Below are 17,576 nucleotides of genomic sequence, written 5' to 3'. Positions count from 1 at the left end.
TGCAGCAGGATCCTGCTCAGGCAGCACGGCTGCATTGTCTCTGCTTTTGTAGCCCAAGCACCGCTCCTGCTCTGGGATCTCAGGAGGTGGTTGCAGCTTGCTGGTGCATTCTGGTGCAGCTCAGGGAGCAAGTGCGAGTGGAAGGCAATTGCACTGCACTAGGAGTGAAGCTTCTCCTTCTGCCCTCTCAGTCCTGGCTTCAGCACTGTACAAAAATAAAATAGCTCAGGATACTGCAGCCCTGCTTCTATACCAGCCCTATTTTTTCTCATCCATACAGCTGGATGGGACATGGGTGACTAAAATTAGCTGCCTTCTGTGAAGAATTTAGGTTTCTAATGCTTGAACAAGGTGAGAGACAGTTCAGGAAGCCAGGGATTCATTTCCCTAACAGTAGTGAATGTAACTATTTACAAACGGTAGTAATGCCAGTATGACCTACATTCTTGTATGTGTGTGCAACCACATCAAGCCACTCCTAACATTAAGCATTAAAACAGAAGTCCTGGTGTGGAGTAGTGTATTTAATCAGCTGTACTATCTGAGGAGAAATTAGCATTTCATTTTTGTTAAGGGCAGTGATTTGCAGAAATAACTTGTACCAAGAGACTTGATTTTAAATAAATACCCAAATATTTTGCTAACACTTCTGACAGTTAAAGTTTGATGCTTTGTGCGTTAGAATGTAAACTTGGATTTTATGGTTATTGTTTCAGATGGAAAAGGAGCAGCAAGCTGACACAGAAAATGTCCCTACCCCTTCTCCCTCACTGCCTCCCAAGATTACTCTGAAGAGAGACCAACCATTAGCTTACACAGCAACAGAAGACACATTCAAAGACACCGCCAATCTCGTTAAAGAGGACTCTGTGGTATAACTAGGTAACGGATTTAGGGAAAATTAGACACATCCATTTGCACATATATTTTTTATAAACAGAAGCGTAAGGTTCACATTCAAATGCTTTATAAAAATATATACATTTCTTAGCCAGTGGCTGGAGGTGTATGTTGAAACTATGCCTTGTTTTTTGACAAATGCCTATTGCTATTTTTATGAACAATTGTCATGATGTACTATATGTATATCTTTGCACTGAAGCTGTCTGAAACTAATATTATAAATACATTGTACATTTGTAAATTTTTGAAAGATTATCTTGTTCGGTGATGTTGCTAGAGAAATCTGTATGGGATTGGTCGTATCTGTAGGGATAAATTCATTATATAAATGCTTAAACTAAAAAAAACCCAAACAAGGCGAATAGAGGAACATTACTGATTTACAGGATCTTTAGAGTATCTATTTATAACAGCACCTTTTAAAACTTCTGCTGGTGCTCTGGGCATCTTTACCACCTGTTTTGTATACTACTGTATGTAAAGATGGGTGTCTTTGTTCATCTTGTGTTAAACAAAAGGTGGAAGCATCATTATGCTGAATAGTTACCTGTGCAAAATGTTGTTTTTACAATATTTTAACTGCCTGAGATAAAATAACTTCCTCTCAACCCATAAGACACATACTTTTCCTCTAGGTTCCAGTGAAAACCATTCCATTAATAGTGTTCTTAAAAAGATCTGATATATTTAGATTTTAGTGCCACGAGTACTTAATTTAATGAGATTTTCTCCTGCTCATCGATGGAATAGCTCTGTTCTTGGCTGGAGTCTCTGGAAGTAATTTGTGCTATTAAATGAAGTAGCTAGATTTCTATAACAACTTATTTCCAAACAGCAAAATACGAAAGATATTGGTTCATTTAAGAAATTATTCAGGTTTTTTAAAGTGAAAAATTAATTTTATTGACTATTTATTTCCTGAGGTGGACATTAATAGAAAGGGAAACAATTTCTACTAATGCAGTCTTTGTAGTTACCTGTTATTTCTGTACCTTTTGTCAGAATATGCTTTCCATCTTGCTACCTTTTCTATTAAAGTAGTTTCAACACAATAAACCATTTGAGGAATCTGAGTGCCAGTGCAGGAACACGTTATTCAGCATTCCTGGCTAGCTCCTCATATAATTTAAAGATTCCTAAAGTTATAATCATCGAGACTTCTGCTATTTGATTGTTTTATATCTGAATTCTCAAAACGTGTACTTTTTCTAATTAGAATGCTTATAATTACTTTGTAATGTACTTTGATTAGAAAAGACAACTGGAAAATGATGCTGCTGAATAAATCTAATAAATGTGTTATTTTATCACATCCTTATTCCATAATTTGTGTCAAGGCTCTATGTACTTTTTTCAGCTGTGGAGACTTCAGTGAGATGAAGACATCGGTGCTTTAGATGAAGGCAAATAAGAGTAGTGCTTACTGCTTCACACAACTGTCTAAAGTTCTTGGTGAAACCTCACTGACATTGTATCATTGCAAACATGAAAACTGCTCCATTACACACATTAAATAAACTGGCCCTTCAAACTGGAAACTCTGATTAGTGGTTTTAAGAGGCTGACTGTCAAGGTAGTACAAGCACAAGTGATTAAAACCTTAGTTCGATACCTGAGCGCTTTAATACAGAAAGCTCCGCAGAACCTGGCTCACAGCAGACACATCCGTAAGGCTGTGAGAGAGGATTTCTTTGGAAGGCTGGTGGTTGTTCCTGTGGAAAGAGTTCACAATGTTTTTTCAAAAAAGGAGGCAGGGCTAACATTTCCACAAGACTCTCCGTTTGCATGCCACCAGAAAAAGTAGAATCAGTTTTGTGACTAATCTATGTCAACAGAAAGATTTGGAGCCAGTTTTGGAGACAGCTGCTAATACGTCAGCCATGTATCAGATATTTCCCACCCCCCATAAGAATCCTAACATTTCAGATGTGGAAGAAAACCACCCCTGGGATACTGTATGGATACGTACTATGTAGATTTGACTGTTTAACATACCTGATGGTGAAGAACTCCTAAGCTTCAACTGAGCCTCTTCCTCTTGGCAGCACACTACAAGGTGGCCTTCTGGTTACGTAAAACGTAGTTTTTGGTGCTCTGTTCAACAGAAGCTGTAGACTCTAACTTCATTTAACCCTTGTATTCTTTTTCCCTTATGAGGACAGTCCCTGCCTGGATTCTTGAATTCTGGACTTGTTCTGTTTCAAATAAGGCTGATTTTTAGAGATTTCAGCACCTCTCTGTAATCTGCCACTATAGGGCTGATAAATTGCCACATGAAGTTTTTTCATGTACATTCTTTTTACAGCTGTCAGGCCAGGTAGAGAGAACTGTAACTCTGCAGGTATTTATTGTGAAATGAAGTAAAGTAAATTTAGTATGGAAACCATTTGCCAGAGAATAAAACCTCCATGAATAAAGGTTCCTAAACAGTTTTTACGTTCTGTCCCTTTCTTGCACATGTCCAAGCACACACACACACACACACACCCCACCACCATCTCACACACACCAAGTGATGGAACTCCTTTTCTTACACTTGAAGTTCTGACCTGCACATGGTATTTTTGTAAACTTAACTGAATTGCACATTAATGATTAATCACCAGAGCAGCTCTTTAGCAAATAAAACCTTTACCCTTCAATTTTAATATCTCTAGGAACACCAGTTTGTGAGCCTCTGGCCAGCAGCTCAACAGGGAGAAATCGTGTGCAGGAGGCACAGTAACCTCAACTAACACTTTGCCATTCTGAACACAGTCTTTGTACAGCTGAACTAGTTTGCCATAGAATTTGCTAATGACCTGTTTCATCTAACGAGTGAAATAATTATCCTTTTAGCATGCCCAGCACACTGAGGATGAAATGAATGTGAATGCAAATTATTTTAAATATTTTCCTTAGAAACCACGTTTTAACTTTCTTCCTAATATTAGTATAAATTTGGATACTCTGGATAGTACCAGAGTACAGTTGTGATTTTTGGAATATGCTGCAATAGCTAGGCTTTGGTATTCTTTGATTTCATGCCTTGTGTTCAGAAGCTTGTGAAGTTCAGCAACTCCTGAACATGACCATGAGCAAAACCCCATGAAATAGATGACTAAATCTAACCAGATACATTCTGCAGGGCACATGTATAAGATACATGTTCCTAAAGGCCATTATTTTACTTTAAGTTCACTACCAGCCTGTGTGTTGATGAAGTCTACTTGAAAAATTATTTCTTCTAGGGTTTTTATTATTTATTTTCAAATGTGTTATTGGATGGATTGTATTAACCAGCTTTGTAGCCTAATATTTTCTGAATGCAGATCCTATGGAGGTATCATTTCTGAGCAGAAAAAGTGACCCTCAAAAGCATGCTGGATTCACAGCATGAAATTTCAGAAATTTTGGGTAAGGAGGGTTTTGGGGCTGTAGAAAGTGTCTTCTGAAAGGAATTTAAGCAGTCTAGTAACTGGTAAAGAAGAGGATGACTGGTTTTGACAGGATTAATTTTTATTAATGCAGAGCTAATGATGCTGTTTTTAATACTAAATGTTAATGACAACTTCAGGAACTGCTCTCCCAGTAGCTGCTGGAGCTGGAAACGTCATGTGCAGTAGCATGTCAGATAAACAGCTTGGGGCATAGGAGAGAAACAGCCTCAAGAACTTTGCATCCCATCCAGCTCCGTATCGTGTCCTGGGGTACTTTGCTATCAGGGCATGTTCCATGCATTTTACGACCTTAGAAATATCAGAGTCACACAGTCTCTTCACTAATGATCTTTGAGCTTTTGCATCTGCAAAGAAGAAAATAAACCTGAAACACACATATGCAACATTCGCTGTGAGAGGAATCTTTATATTCAAAGGTTTGGCTACAGTGTCAGGCTTGCTTTAAACTACAGGGTCAGGTACTGAGAGCGGGATAGCTGCAGCAGAGAAGAGACCAGAAAGGCTGCACAAGACCCAGGAGGCTGGTAAACAGAAACCTCCCTGGCCCGGGTCGTGAGTCAGATGCTCCCTGCAGTACATGCAGCATGACACAGCACAACTTTTCAGACATTGGTAAGCCCTTAACTTAGCACATGGTCATAGCAATTCAATCCCCCTGGACATTCTGCCTCTAAATATGGAGAGACTAAGGATGGTAGCAGGACATCACGTCTCGTGTGGGAACTAATAGCACAGGCCTCATCTAACTGTCCAGAACAGTCAGCAATGGGTTCTTAACAGATGTTAATGAAGTCCAGCAAAGGTTCACAGAATCACAGATTGGTTGAGGTTGGAAGGGACCTCTGGTCCAACCCTCTGCTCAAGTTGGGTCACCTAGACCGGGCTGCCCAGGACTATGTCCAGACAGCTTTTGAATTATTCCAAGGATGGAAACTCCACAACCTCCCTGGGCAACCTGTGCCAGTGCTCAGTCACCCTCCCAGTAAAAATGTGTTTCTTCATGTTCAGCAGGAACATACTGTGTTTCAGTGTGTGCCCATTGCCTCAGGCCCTGTCCCTGGACACTGCTGAAAAAAGCCTGGCTCCATTGTCTTTACAGTCTCCCTTCAGTTATTCATATGCATTGATAATATCCCCCCCTGAGCTGTCATCAGTCCTTTTTCTACTTACATTCAACCAAGTATTTTTCTCCATAGGAGTGCTTGATCTCAGGATTCAGCCTGTTCCAAAGTCTTAAGAGGTGTCTCTTGATGACATCTGGATTGGCTACTGCTGCCTTAGAGAAACCATGCTCAACAATACTTACTTTCACTCCAAAATGCTGCATCTCTCTCCTAGAACAAAAAACAACTCAGTAACCATCCCTGACAACCCAGTAATGGCATAACCATTAAATACAAGTTGAAAGTCTGTTACATTAATGACTATTTAAGACTTTATTATCTTCAAATGTCAGAATAATTTTGAGATGTTCAAATTAGCTTCATAGCAGTGTGCCTGTCCTGTAAGAGCACAGCAGGCAATTAGCCCTAAAAAACCCAGTGACAGGTAGATTCACAGCTCTGTGTGGTTTATGTTGGGCTGGTGCTGAGAATTAGCAAACTAAAACTTCTGACAGTTTCAAATGCCATTGCATCATTTCAGCTTCAAGCAGGAACAGGTTATTAAAGTGCCAGGGAAAAAGTAAAAGTCAGCAGAACTTTTCAATTGGATTAGAATTTTATTCTCCATCGTATGGTTAAATGGCTATGGTTAAGTAACCAAATGCTAGTGCAATAAAGGTCACTGTGTTTTCTGGTAGCATGGTTCCCTCTATGTAATTTTGGGTTGCAGTGCAACTCCTTTGGGATGAAAATGATCTCTTTGTCTTGCTAGGCAGCTCAAGAGACCCAGGCAGCTACATTCCAAAGCGTGCAAAGGAATGGGCCATGTGTACCTTAGCCATTAGTTTCCATTAGATTATCTTGGGGCTTTATATAAACATTCATAATGGTTTGTAACCAACTTTCCTAGTCCTTGTGAAGACTTGACTCACTGGGCTAAGCCTCAGCCTTCTCAAGGCAGTACAACACAACTGACTTCAGTGACGGGTGCTCAGCTTAATTTTCTGAAGTTACCTTTGGTAATGTGGTTGCTGCCTGGAATTGCCCAGCTCAGATTGTTGTGGAGCACTAGAGCTAAACAAAATGGGTTGTAAATGGGTCAGGAAACTCTGTGTGTCTGATCAGGCTACATGGATTATTTACTTCAGTTTGTGCAGTGGATTCACAGGACCCAAAGCTGCACGCTAGCCATTTGTCCAGGATATGAAAATTTTTCCCAGTGCAGTTTCCCGGGGGGGTCTTTCCATAGTGCTGGAGACTGAAATCCCAAACCAAGTGACCATCATTATGAATCGTGGATGTATTTCCAGCTACTCACCGTAAGGCGTCAGAGAAAGCTTCCATGCCCCATTTTGACAGGCTGTAGCCACCCCCTGCAAAAGCCATGAGGCTTTTGGCATTAATTAGATTGACTACTCTTCCCTCAGCTTTTTTCAGAAGCGGCAGAAGTTTGAGTGTGATTTCGATCAATCCCAGCAGACTGACATCCAGCACTGAGTGGAAGTCTTCAATCCTCAGCCAGTCAGTGGGTGCTACAGGTGCTGTTCCTTCAGCATTGCTCACCAAGCCGAAAAGCCCTAAGGGGATTACAAAACCGTTTATTTTGGTATGTGGCAATATCTTAACCTAGAGTTTCGTATGCAACATTTGGAACCAAGCACAAAGTCTGCAAAAACTTTAGTTAGATGGGTACGGTCTTCTGGAGTCTGCATGTAAGTATCTAGGTCTATTGCTGAAGACCTCAGGCAGTGATGAAAGAGCATGGATGAAGTATTAAAGTGTAAAGTATTAACCAACTATTTTGGTTGGAGATTTGGGCCACCTTACTGGGCTTTATTACCGAGATACGCTCAAGTACATGGGCTCATAATATTCACTTACATTCTTGTGAAAATCAAATAGTCTGTGCAAACATGGAGAGGCTGATTTTCCTGGGTTGGGGTCTAAAGGTCTGAAACAGACATGTGGAATTAGTCAATGCTTCTAAAAATATTATCTTGACCCTGTTTATTGATAATACTGCTTTACTACCTTATAATTTACTTGAGGAACTTTAGATAAATAGTGACGCTTCCAACAGTTTGCTGAGGACAGCCTGTGCCTAAAGGGAGAGGCTGAAAGTCCAGCACTCAGCCTTCATAAAGACTTTCTCAGACTGAGGTGGCAGTGTTAGCAGTGGTTACCCCGACTGAGAACGTGTGGCTCCACAAGCGGGAAGTAGGGGCCTGCCAGAGAAGGTGAGTGCTGATAATTATTTTGTCCTTGCCCTCAATCACGGCATTCAAGAATGGTCTGGAACTGTCGTGATGAGGCTAACAGTGTTTCACAAGCTTTGAGGAGAAAGCCCTACTGGCAGAAGAGACGTGTTTTACTGGTTTAGCTACTTAATTAATTAGGCCTATTGAATGTTCGGTATAACTGTGTTGCAGCTGGTAGTTGCAGTGCTGTGATTTCCTTTGGTGGCCCTTAGCAATGTCTGGTCTGAGCTATCAGTGCTGAGAAAGAAAACACGTATTGCCGCAGTTGAGTATACTTACTGTGCAGATCTTTTCATCACCTTTTCTAAAACCAACACTTAAGTCTTGTTTTTAAGTCCACTTAGAAGTATCTAAGGTCAAATTAATCCTTTTTCTTTTAGACAAGTGCTTAGTAATGAGAGCTACCTGTGTAACAACTCCGAGAAAACTGTCAGTGCATTGTTGTGCACGTTGCAAAAGTCAGGCTTAGCCAGCCTTGCAGAACCACTCTTCTTGCTAGAGGAGGGCTGAAGGAGCCCTGCACCAGCTGGTTTTAGTTAGGTGGGCTGGTTTTCTTGCCAAGAAAGTTCTTTCTAGTACCACTTAGCACCTTCCCCCCACTGAGATTCTTCAACTGCACCGAAAAGAGTGAAAAATCACACTGGGAGTGATCTGGTTTTAATAGACTGAGCAACTGGATTTTCAGGCATCCTGATGGTGAAAGTGATGGGAAGCCCAAAAGCATTGCTGGAAAGAATCTGTTTGAACTGAGGAGTGACAGAACTGAAGAGTGAGTGCATTTCATCAGTAAGACAAAAAAATGCCTCTATGGAGAGTGGAGAGGCACCAGAACTCTTAGCTAGACCATTTGGTTATACTGAAGAATATGTCTGGGAAGTTACCTTGCCACTTACCCTTGCCAGCCGTCTCTTCAGTCACAAACGCAACAGTCCTGGCAATGCTGTTGGAGTCAGCTAAGTTCAGGTCCACTGTCTTCAGTGAGAGCGAGCAGCAGGACCGCAGCTCTTGGCTCCCTTTTTCTGTGGCACATGCAGCAATGACACAGAATCCTGTTTTGTCAAGCCACTTAGCCAGTGAGTTTCCAAGTCCGGTATCGCAGCCCGTTATGAAAACATGCTTCCCGCTGAGGTTTCTCACTCTGTGGCTGTCTCTGATGAGCCAGTAAATGATAAGAGAGAGGATGGAAGCCAAAATTGCTATGTGCACTGATTCTGAAAGTGAGAGCTACAAGCAAAGAAATTAATGATCTAGAAATGCAATGAAGCAAATGTGCTCAGCCAACCCCCCAGCTTCCTCAGACACAATTCCTGTAGGGGGTTTTGCTTCTGGCTGCAGCACTTCCAGCTCTCTCTCAGATCGGGGAGAGCAGGGTTGGAAGCTTTTGCACAGTGTGATTGTGACCCATGAATAATACGTGCCTTGGCAAACCCTTCCCTCCTTTTCAATAGATTTCCACTGTTTCAAGGTTCTGCTGACCAATCTTTCTAGTCAGCCCTGTCCTTTCAGGACACTTCAGACTGAAAGGGATGACTGTGTCAGTATTCACAGTAACATCTGGGTTTTTTGTGGACACCAGTGATTATTTGTGCTAATACTGGAGAGAGGAATTCCTCTGGGAAGAAGGATGATTCTCTTTGACCACCTGTATGACGCCACCCTGGCTGTTCTTCTAATCTATAGCACGGAAGCAGAGCGACCCCAAGAACGACCTAAAAAGCCTAAGCTGTAGTAGTGGGTCTGATGGCTGATTTGTTGTGTGGCTCATGTTGTGTGACAGTGAGTGATCTGCTCTCTGCCACTTAGGCAAGGTAGACTCTGGGGCAGTGCCTGAGTCTTCTGGCTCCTTCCTCATTACCTGTTCAGAAGTGAAAAACAGCACAGTAGAACGTATTCTATAGGAAGTGTGTCTGTATAAAGAAATGGGGAAACACATGGAGATGCTACCCTCGAAAAAAACCAAAACCCCACTGAGGGAACACAAGGTTTCCTAACTCTGGTGGGGAGGATACCATTTGCTTATTACAAATTTTCTTTCATAAATGTAGAATACAGTTCTTGGCATCTAAAATCTTCATGATTGATTACTGTTTTTCTAGATGTATTTTTGGTTTGTGCAAGAATTATACCAAAATAATTAAAACCAATATTTATGGGAGTGTTATGGTAAACACTTTCTAGACATTCTGTTTAAGAAAAACTCTTTTACAAGTGCTAAGCAGTCACCTAGACTCTAGTTACCTACATACATATATAAATATATATATAGGTGAAGACATCTGGCCTTTAAATTAAAAAACTGAATTGATCCTTTGGAAAAAAGGAATTTGTGATTATTTTTACATCCTGAAAGTACTCAGAGAATAAGGAGGTCTCTCATCTCTAACTTATAGCTGTCTGAAGTTAGGGATTCATTTGGCTGATTTGTGTGTAACATCCTTGCTGCCTCAGGACATGAATACTAAAGGAAGTAAAATGTATTAGGCCTGGTTGTGAGAGCCCGTCTGGTGTTCGTGTTGCTACTTCATGGGAGTTTATGGAGTGGTTTGGATTTATTCTGATTCTAAATTTTGCTGTCACCAAGTAGAAATGGAAGGAAACTCAGGATCTGGTAGTGAATGAATGTTGGACTCTCGTTAAATAATTAAATCAGTCACATAGCTGATGAATGATGACAAGTAGCAACATTAATTGCCACTTGATGATCTTATTTTACATAATTGAGTGCCTCTGTAGCCATCAGTATTGACTTCTGAGCTACTGGTTAATGCTCTCTGATTTAAAAAATGTTAAGAAACTGTATATACATACGAGTTTGTTTCTCCTTCCACTGCGATCTACAGGGAGGCTCCCACTGAATCCCTGGGCTGCACTGGTTATTTCAGCAGCCCATCTTCCTGTGGTTTTGAGGCTGATGTTATCAGCCCTCTAGTTCAGGTACTTCACTTAGATACTTGACTTCTTTGCTGCGAATGTCCCTGTTAGGTTTGACAAGGGTTGCAGTGTTCCTGAATGTGTGCACTTTGGAATCGTCTTTGTAATGTTTCTCGGAGTTGGTGACGTTTACTTGCTGAGAGTACCCATGGAGTGTGCTGTGACACAGTACCACTAAAGCTGTGTCAGAGCTCAGGCTAATTCAGGCTTCTATGCCGTCAAATAGTCTGAAAACAGGATGTTGCAGCAGCTGATCATAGATGGCCCCAGCCCATTTGCAATGATGTGCCAGGCAGTGACATTTCCTCTGACTGCTGATTTAGAATTTAGAGCCGAGTGACACACAAAGAAAGGAGTTGCTGCCAGCAGGCTCCTGTAACCCCATGCCAATAAATCTCAGCAACCTGCTGGTGCGATATATAATTTTAGGACTTAATTAATCTTTTTCCAAATAAAGAATTAGATTAAATAATTAGAGATTTGGGAAAAAGAAAAAGATTAACCTAACTGGAAATAGGAGCTAAACCACACCTTCCTTCACTGACTCTGCTGTAAGGAGGAAGCAGCAGGCAGCAAGCTTGCATGACTGGAAAGCAGGTTAGCTTGAAGCTGGGCTCTGTGAAGAGGGGCTGAAGTGACTGGCCAGTATCCCTGCCGACTGCTGTAAGAGAAACGCCTGGGCCTGCTGTGGTTGGTGTTCAGCCCTGTGTTTCAGTAGCAATAATTGCACAGAAGCAGTGAAAGACAAGGGGCTCTAGGGGCGATAGCTGAGAGGGCAGTGCTGTGCGGAGCCTCCACTGTTCCTCTCTGCCCTGTCAGGCCTGGGCCAGTGTCCCTAAGCCTGTAATCCCCAACTGCCTCCTTCTCCCCAAGTACGAGCCCTCCTTTCGTAACCCGTGGCCATTCAGTGCTGAGCACCATAGCAGGCTTTGCTCTGCTGGAGCCTCCTGCAGGTATCTCTTCTGCTAGATAATGACGTTGCCACTGGAAGGAGCTTGGGGTCAGAGTCAAAGGAAATAGTTAAAGTTTTCTTTCAAGAAAATGGTCTAGTTCTGTGAATGTACAGTGTCATGCAAAGTGTTTCTGGTTTGATAGTTGCAGAGCGCTAAAAAAGCCACTTGTCTTCCAGGAGCACGTTGATTTTGAAACAGCTGCCTGGAGTGGCAAAAAGTGTGCTTCCAGAGAAAATGTCAGCATGCTATTTCAAGAGTATTGATATATCTTCATAAATATTGAATTCTGGTTACTAATGTAGCCAGTAAATAAGCTAAAGGCAAATTCTGCTTTCCATTAAGACCTTGACATTTGCCTGGCAAATTGAAAACTCTTGGGATAGAGCGTGGCTTCTTATGCCTAGACAAGTGCCATTATAAAAGCAATTGATTTTAGAGAAAACAGCAAGACTACACTGACTGCAAAGCACAGCATCCCTCTGCTTCCCTGCACTAGAGGAGACTGAAGCATGTAGACTTTGTTGAAGGGGGGTGTTACAGTTTTACTCCCACAGGAGTTTGCTTTCACATTCATGCCAAAGAACCTCAGGTGGGGGTCAGGTTTGGGATCTGTGTGTGCTTTGGATTCCTTCATCCACCACCATGCTGTCAGTGCAGACCTCCAGAAGCCAGTGCTCTGCAGTGGGTGTGAGTGTCCTGCCAGGCATGCTGAGGAAGAACTGCTAGAGGGAATGTTAGGGACGGGTTCTTCAGAAACAGCACTGATGTAGCGCTCAGTGGAAGGTTTAGATGTATCAGACAACACTCTGACAGATCATCCCACAGCTCCCTGGAGTCTAGGAAGTACAAACTTTAATAATTGGTCACCCTGCCAGTGCGACAAACCCCTTGGTCTCCAGTTAAAAAGTTGCACAAATATGCAGGCACAAGAACACCACATCTGTCACTCTTAGGTGAGCTATTGCTGCATGTGCAGGGCTTTGTACTTTCGTTTCATGGAAAAGGAGGGGTTTTTTTGTATGCTGTGTAAAAATGTCAGTGTGATAATTCACTTCGGTGGTCAACAGAGAACTTCAGATCTTAATTAATATGTCACCTTAAAAGAATTAGATCTCCAGACTCTCCTACTCAGCATTTTGCAGGGAGATGAATGTAGTCTGGTACAACGGGGGCTGATTTCTCAGCATGATCGTATCCTTCCTTATATTGTTTGCACTTCAGATTTTCGCCACAGCATAGGCAAAAGACCCAGGAAAATAAAACCCTGTAAGCTCTTAGGGGACTTAACCAGTAATTCGAAATAAAGGAGTAGAGAAAGGTTCCAGATGTTGTGAAGAACATTTCTGAGTCAGCATTTTATTCAGACCCTGTAGGTACTTAGATAAGGAACAGTTGTTAAAGTCACTCTGGAAAGGAAGGGACTGCATGTTCTCTTGTCTGTGCATTCCAAAACAAGTGTTAAATTAGTTCTCTTAGCTATTCTGCAAATGCTCACTATAAGGATAGGCACAAGTTCTGGTTTTGTGCTGGTACTCACAGTCTCGGGAGACATCTGCAAGCTCAGTCTGTACCTCCAGGTGCTCACGGTTTGCCTTCGCCAGTTCTTTCCAGCATCAGAACGGGAAAACTGCCCAAGTCAAACTCTCGCTTGTGCACCAAGACCCGCACAGTGATAGCTTCCAGAAAAACCTCACTGCGAGTTCTGACTGGTGGTGCTTTCTGATCGCTGTACGAGCACGGCCCCTCTCCCTGCTGCTGATAATGACTTGTGCTGTGATGCTTCTACCCCAGGGACTTAGTTGGTATTAATCTCCTGCATGTGCTCCATGCCTGCCTATTCTACCTACGTTGTATAAGCACTGCTGGCTATATATAGTAATCTACAGAGCCTGGAGGGCTGTTAAGACTCATTAGGGAGAACTAATCTACTCAGTTGGGAAGGACTGATCCGTGCTTCATCTTGAAACGTGCAGGAGTCTTTTGATTTAATAGAGCTTGGTTCAGACCACCTTTTCTTCTGCATGTGAGCAAATTATTATTGATATGACTCAATCTTTTAAGATACATCCTTGTGTGTGAAAACCTTCAGGTATGAAATTATTTTTTCTAGTCTGGGGACAGCTTTTTGATACTACAAACAAATCAATTGCCTCAGTAACTAAGCAATGTTTTTCAAATAAAAGCTCAAATTCTACAAACTGTGTAACAGAAGCTCTACAGTTTGCATGACAAAAGACTCTAATATATGACTGCTGGGTTGCTTGTTTGTTTGCTACCTCGCCCAGAATCTCCTGGCACTTCTGATCCAGCTCTGGGTGCAACTGTGTAAATACATAAGCAGGATTTTTTTTTCTCCCCACTCTTCAGGCCTCCCCATTCACTGCCAGATGCTGCAGGAAGTGAGGAGGCTTGGGCAAAGGCCGTTCTCAGCAGCAGAATGAATGAATAAGCTTTTTTATTAAAATTGTTTTGAAACTAGCTGAATGAGATGGAAATTAAAGCTGGGGAAATGATAAATAAAAGGTGGCAGGATGGAGCTGAAAGTGGTCTGGCCCTGTTCAGGTGAGTCGACCACAGCAATGGTCCATGGTAATGGATCCCTTGCCATAGCAATGGCAGCCCATCCCAGACTGGCTGGTGACCTCTGTCTGGCTGCTCCCTGCCAGGAGCTGCAAAGTTGTTAGTTCATCCTCTGCTTGGTGGGCAGTTCTGCCCCCTCCAGTTTCTCTCCCTGCTCATTTTGGCTTGGGCCTGGCAATTCTTGCTTCTATTGCCACTGTGTCACACCAACCTGAGCTGCAGTGTTGACCTACCTCACACAGTGTTGTGAGCAGGACAGGGGTGTTTTGCCACAGCCGAGCACACTGTGGTTTGCACATTTCCAGAAGTCACTGACTTTTGTTGCTGGCATTTGAGTAAACATCTGGTTCCAGGAGAGAAAACGCCAGCAGAATCTGGCCCTCCATACAGGGAGAAATAATAGAATCACAGAATCATTTAGGTTGGAAAGGACCTGTAAAATCATAGAGTCCAACTGTTAACCCAACACTGCTTGTCCACCACTAAATCATCACCCTACATTAACCAGCTGATACTTTTCCTGCATTTATAATTTAAACAATATATTTACAGCTGGTGTCCCCTGTCCCAAGTTCTGTTTGTATTTTCCTTTAAATGTTAACGTTCCCAGTGCTTGGGAAATTGCAAGCTCTGCTCTGCTCTGTTCCGCAGTAATAGGAAGTCTTGTATAACTGCAGGCATTCTTGAGAGGGGATTCCAAAACAGCTTAGCATCCTGCCCAACAACATAGTGGGTACATGGATGGAGGCTTGTTGGGGTGTGCTCCATGCACTGAACAACTGGTAAAGTGTCCTTGTCAAGACAGGTCTGGGACAGCCTTTGTGTTTTTGCTGCATCTGTAGAGCTCAGAAAAAGAAGATCATTTAATGACAGCCAGGCCAGGTGACTTTTAACTCTTCCCCCCCCACTGATCAGTGCAATTTTGCTAAGGAATTGGTATTTCTTGTTTCTCCCTACACAAAAATCTGTAGCAGTTTCTGAGGACCAAGTCCCCAACCAGAATGACCTATGATATAGTTGACCCCAAGAACAGTCCAGTTACCCTTAGTTGTGAAACAGTCATGGCAAAACTGGGCCTGTGCGGTCTAAGAGCAGGCAACCAGTGCTGACAGTCGTTCAGAATAACCATAACTATGTGAGGGGCAAAAGGGAAACAGAAGTGCTGTAGTTGTAAATGTGTCTCTTGTAGTAAGGAAATTGCTTTGTGGAAAGTTGTGAAACACAAATGTAAAGAAGAAATATAAGGGACAAGAAAGTCCAAGGATCAAAAGACGAGCAGTCCTTGTTCAAGCAGGCCTAGCAAGTGTCTAACAGGTCCTGAATGGCTTCATCACCACTGGAGCTAGCAGAAGCAGAGGGAACTGATCCCTACTAAATAAATAAACAATAGTGACAGAAAAACATGTTGAGCACATTGACTGCATCATCAGATAAAAGTTTTTCTGTTTGGGAGCTTGCTAAGAAGCTTCATGCCAACACAAATAATTAATCTTTAACTGAGATTTGAATAAAGCTTCCCGGGATAAGTCTCTTGTGCGGATGGTCATACTGTGCTGCAGATGCAATTGAAGAGTAACTGTTCACATCACAGGCTTTCCAAAAAGTCAGAATGATTAGAAGATACAATGCTACTTTGCTTTGGAAATGCTTTGCTTCTTTTGACACCAATGTCTGGGCATTGCCTTACCTTTCTGAAAATACTCCTTTCCATATGGTGTTCTAATATCAGGGGGAAGCTTATTCCAAATAACCTCCTTCTCTTTCCTAATCCTTGCTGGACTGGATAATGCTGTTTTGAACAGTCCATGTTGAATGCAACAAACCTTAACTCCAAAAGCTTTCATATCTCTCCTGCAAAGACAGCCCGGTGATTTCATCGCATTAGTAATGTGGGTAACATTCATCGCTGAGTCTCAGTCCGGGTAGTCCCTGGCTGGCACGTATCACAGCAAGGACGATCTTGTTCCCGGAGGCCGCGTGGAGACCTGCCCTCCTTGGAGGAAGGCGGTTTCCCTGCCACCTCTGCCCTCCCACGCTCACCTGCCCTTGGACCTCAGCCATGCCAGACCTCGTGCGCGCTAAAAGCCAAACACAACAGAACTAAAATAAACCCCATAAATTTTAAATGCAAACTCTAATTTTTATATCAAAATTAAGTGACTCAACGTGTTAAAATAAAATTTAAAAAAATCTTTCAAAAGGACACCTCTGAGAGTTGTCTTTTTGAGAGTTGGCCCTGCCCGGGCAGGGTCCAGCCACAGCAGGGCCCAGGGATGGAGGAGGTTTGAGAGGAGCCATTCTAGAGAAGAAGGAGACAGACCGGCGTTTCATCAGTGTTGACTGTGTAACACCAACTATAAAGTAGGTAAAAAGTATAACTAGTAAATTAACATAAACAGTATAGAGTGTTGGCCTAATCTGTCATACGGTCAAAAATAAAAGCCAATTTAGTTAGACTGAGGGAAAGACCTGGTATTGCCATGCAGCAGGCATGTCTACAGACATGGGACCTGGACAATCAGGGTTAAATTCTGGTCCCTGTGATCTTTAATCAATGGGTCAGTGGGACTTTATATCAAATGAATTAAGTGCTGAAATTCCAAGGTTTTTCAGTTCAAGTGCTTTGCACAGTCTGTGTTTCCAGCTTCTGCCTGCCAGGGAGACTGACAGGGGCAGTGCCTGCCCACTGTGGCTCAGCTTTGCAGTCTAAAGATCTACCTCCAATTTTTTACTACAAAGCAAAAAGAAAAAAAAAACCAACCCACAAAACAAATGTATCATACAAAAATTGTATTTTCCTCTAGTTTCCAGGAGGAAGAATGACACACTCAATCAGAAGCTCCAAAGGTGTTTGAGTGGCAGCATCCGAGGGTGGTTGGGAAAGCAGAGGGTCAGGGGACAGGCAGGCTCACAAGGACGTCACCATCTGAGGATCAGGCAAGGGTCTGGTTGCCCAGAGGGTGAGGCAACTCTCAGAGATGTCTTTTTGAAAGATTTTTAAATTTTATTTTAACATGTTGAGTCACTTAATTTTGATGTAAAAATTGTGGTTTGCATTTAAAATTTATGGGGTTTATTTTAGTTTTGTTGTGTTTGGTTTTTAGAAATGTTGTTGCTATCTCTGCTGTTTTTATTTGCACAAGTGTTTGAAATGGAGAAAAGAAATCCTTACCAGGTGCCAGACTTGGGTGGGATCAATGGGATAAGGGTGTGCATGTCCTGCTTCTCATACTTTCCAAGAGCAGATGGTGAGAGGCTAATTTTAGGAACAAGGTGAGTAACTGGAGGTAAGTCCTTGGCTACCTGCCTCCCAGCCTCCCTGCTGCACCCACTCCAGATTGTATTTTGCAGTTTCAGTATAGCAAATTGACTTGACTTGCCACTTGACTGGAGACTAGCAGATGTTGT

The 17,576-nt window shown here is 42.4% G+C and overlaps 2 protein-coding genes across 2 annotated transcripts in view; one reads left to right on the top strand and one right to left on the bottom strand.

Moving 5' to 3' along the window:
- LRP2 (low density lipoprotein receptor-related protein 2) overlaps nucleotides 1-878 on the top strand; it is a gene marked incomplete at its 5' end in the record, with an annotated part of 51,814 nt that extends 50,936 nt beyond the window's left edge. The window contains one exon of the mRNA XM_010192715.1: nucleotides 717-878. Coding sequence (XP_010191017.1) covers nucleotides 717-878 — 162 coding nt within the window. The remainder of the gene's footprint in view (nucleotides 1-716) is intronic.
- Nucleotides 879-4,436: 3,558 nt separating this feature from the next.
- LOC104547133 (retinol dehydrogenase 3-like) lies at nucleotides 4,437-8,915 on the bottom strand (the record flags this gene model as incomplete). Its single annotated transcript, XM_010192714.1, has 4 exons — nucleotides 4,437-4,687; nucleotides 5,514-5,677; nucleotides 6,765-7,023; nucleotides 8,598-8,915. Coding segments are annotated over 4 exons (992 nt in total), but the record flags the coding sequence as incomplete, so codon positions are not given.
- Between the last annotated feature and the right edge of the window lie 8,661 nt (nucleotides 8,916-17,576).

This window comes from Mesitornis unicolor, unplaced genomic scaffold, assembly GCF_000695765.1.
Source record: "Mesitornis unicolor isolate BGI_N332 unplaced genomic scaffold, ASM69576v1 scaffold2089, whole genome shotgun sequence".
Lineage (NCBI taxonomy): Eukaryota > Metazoa > Chordata > Aves > Mesitornithiformes > Mesitornithidae > Mesitornis > Mesitornis unicolor.
Note: the sequence above shows the minus strand (reverse complement) of the source record. Positions and strands in the feature narration are given on the sequence as shown.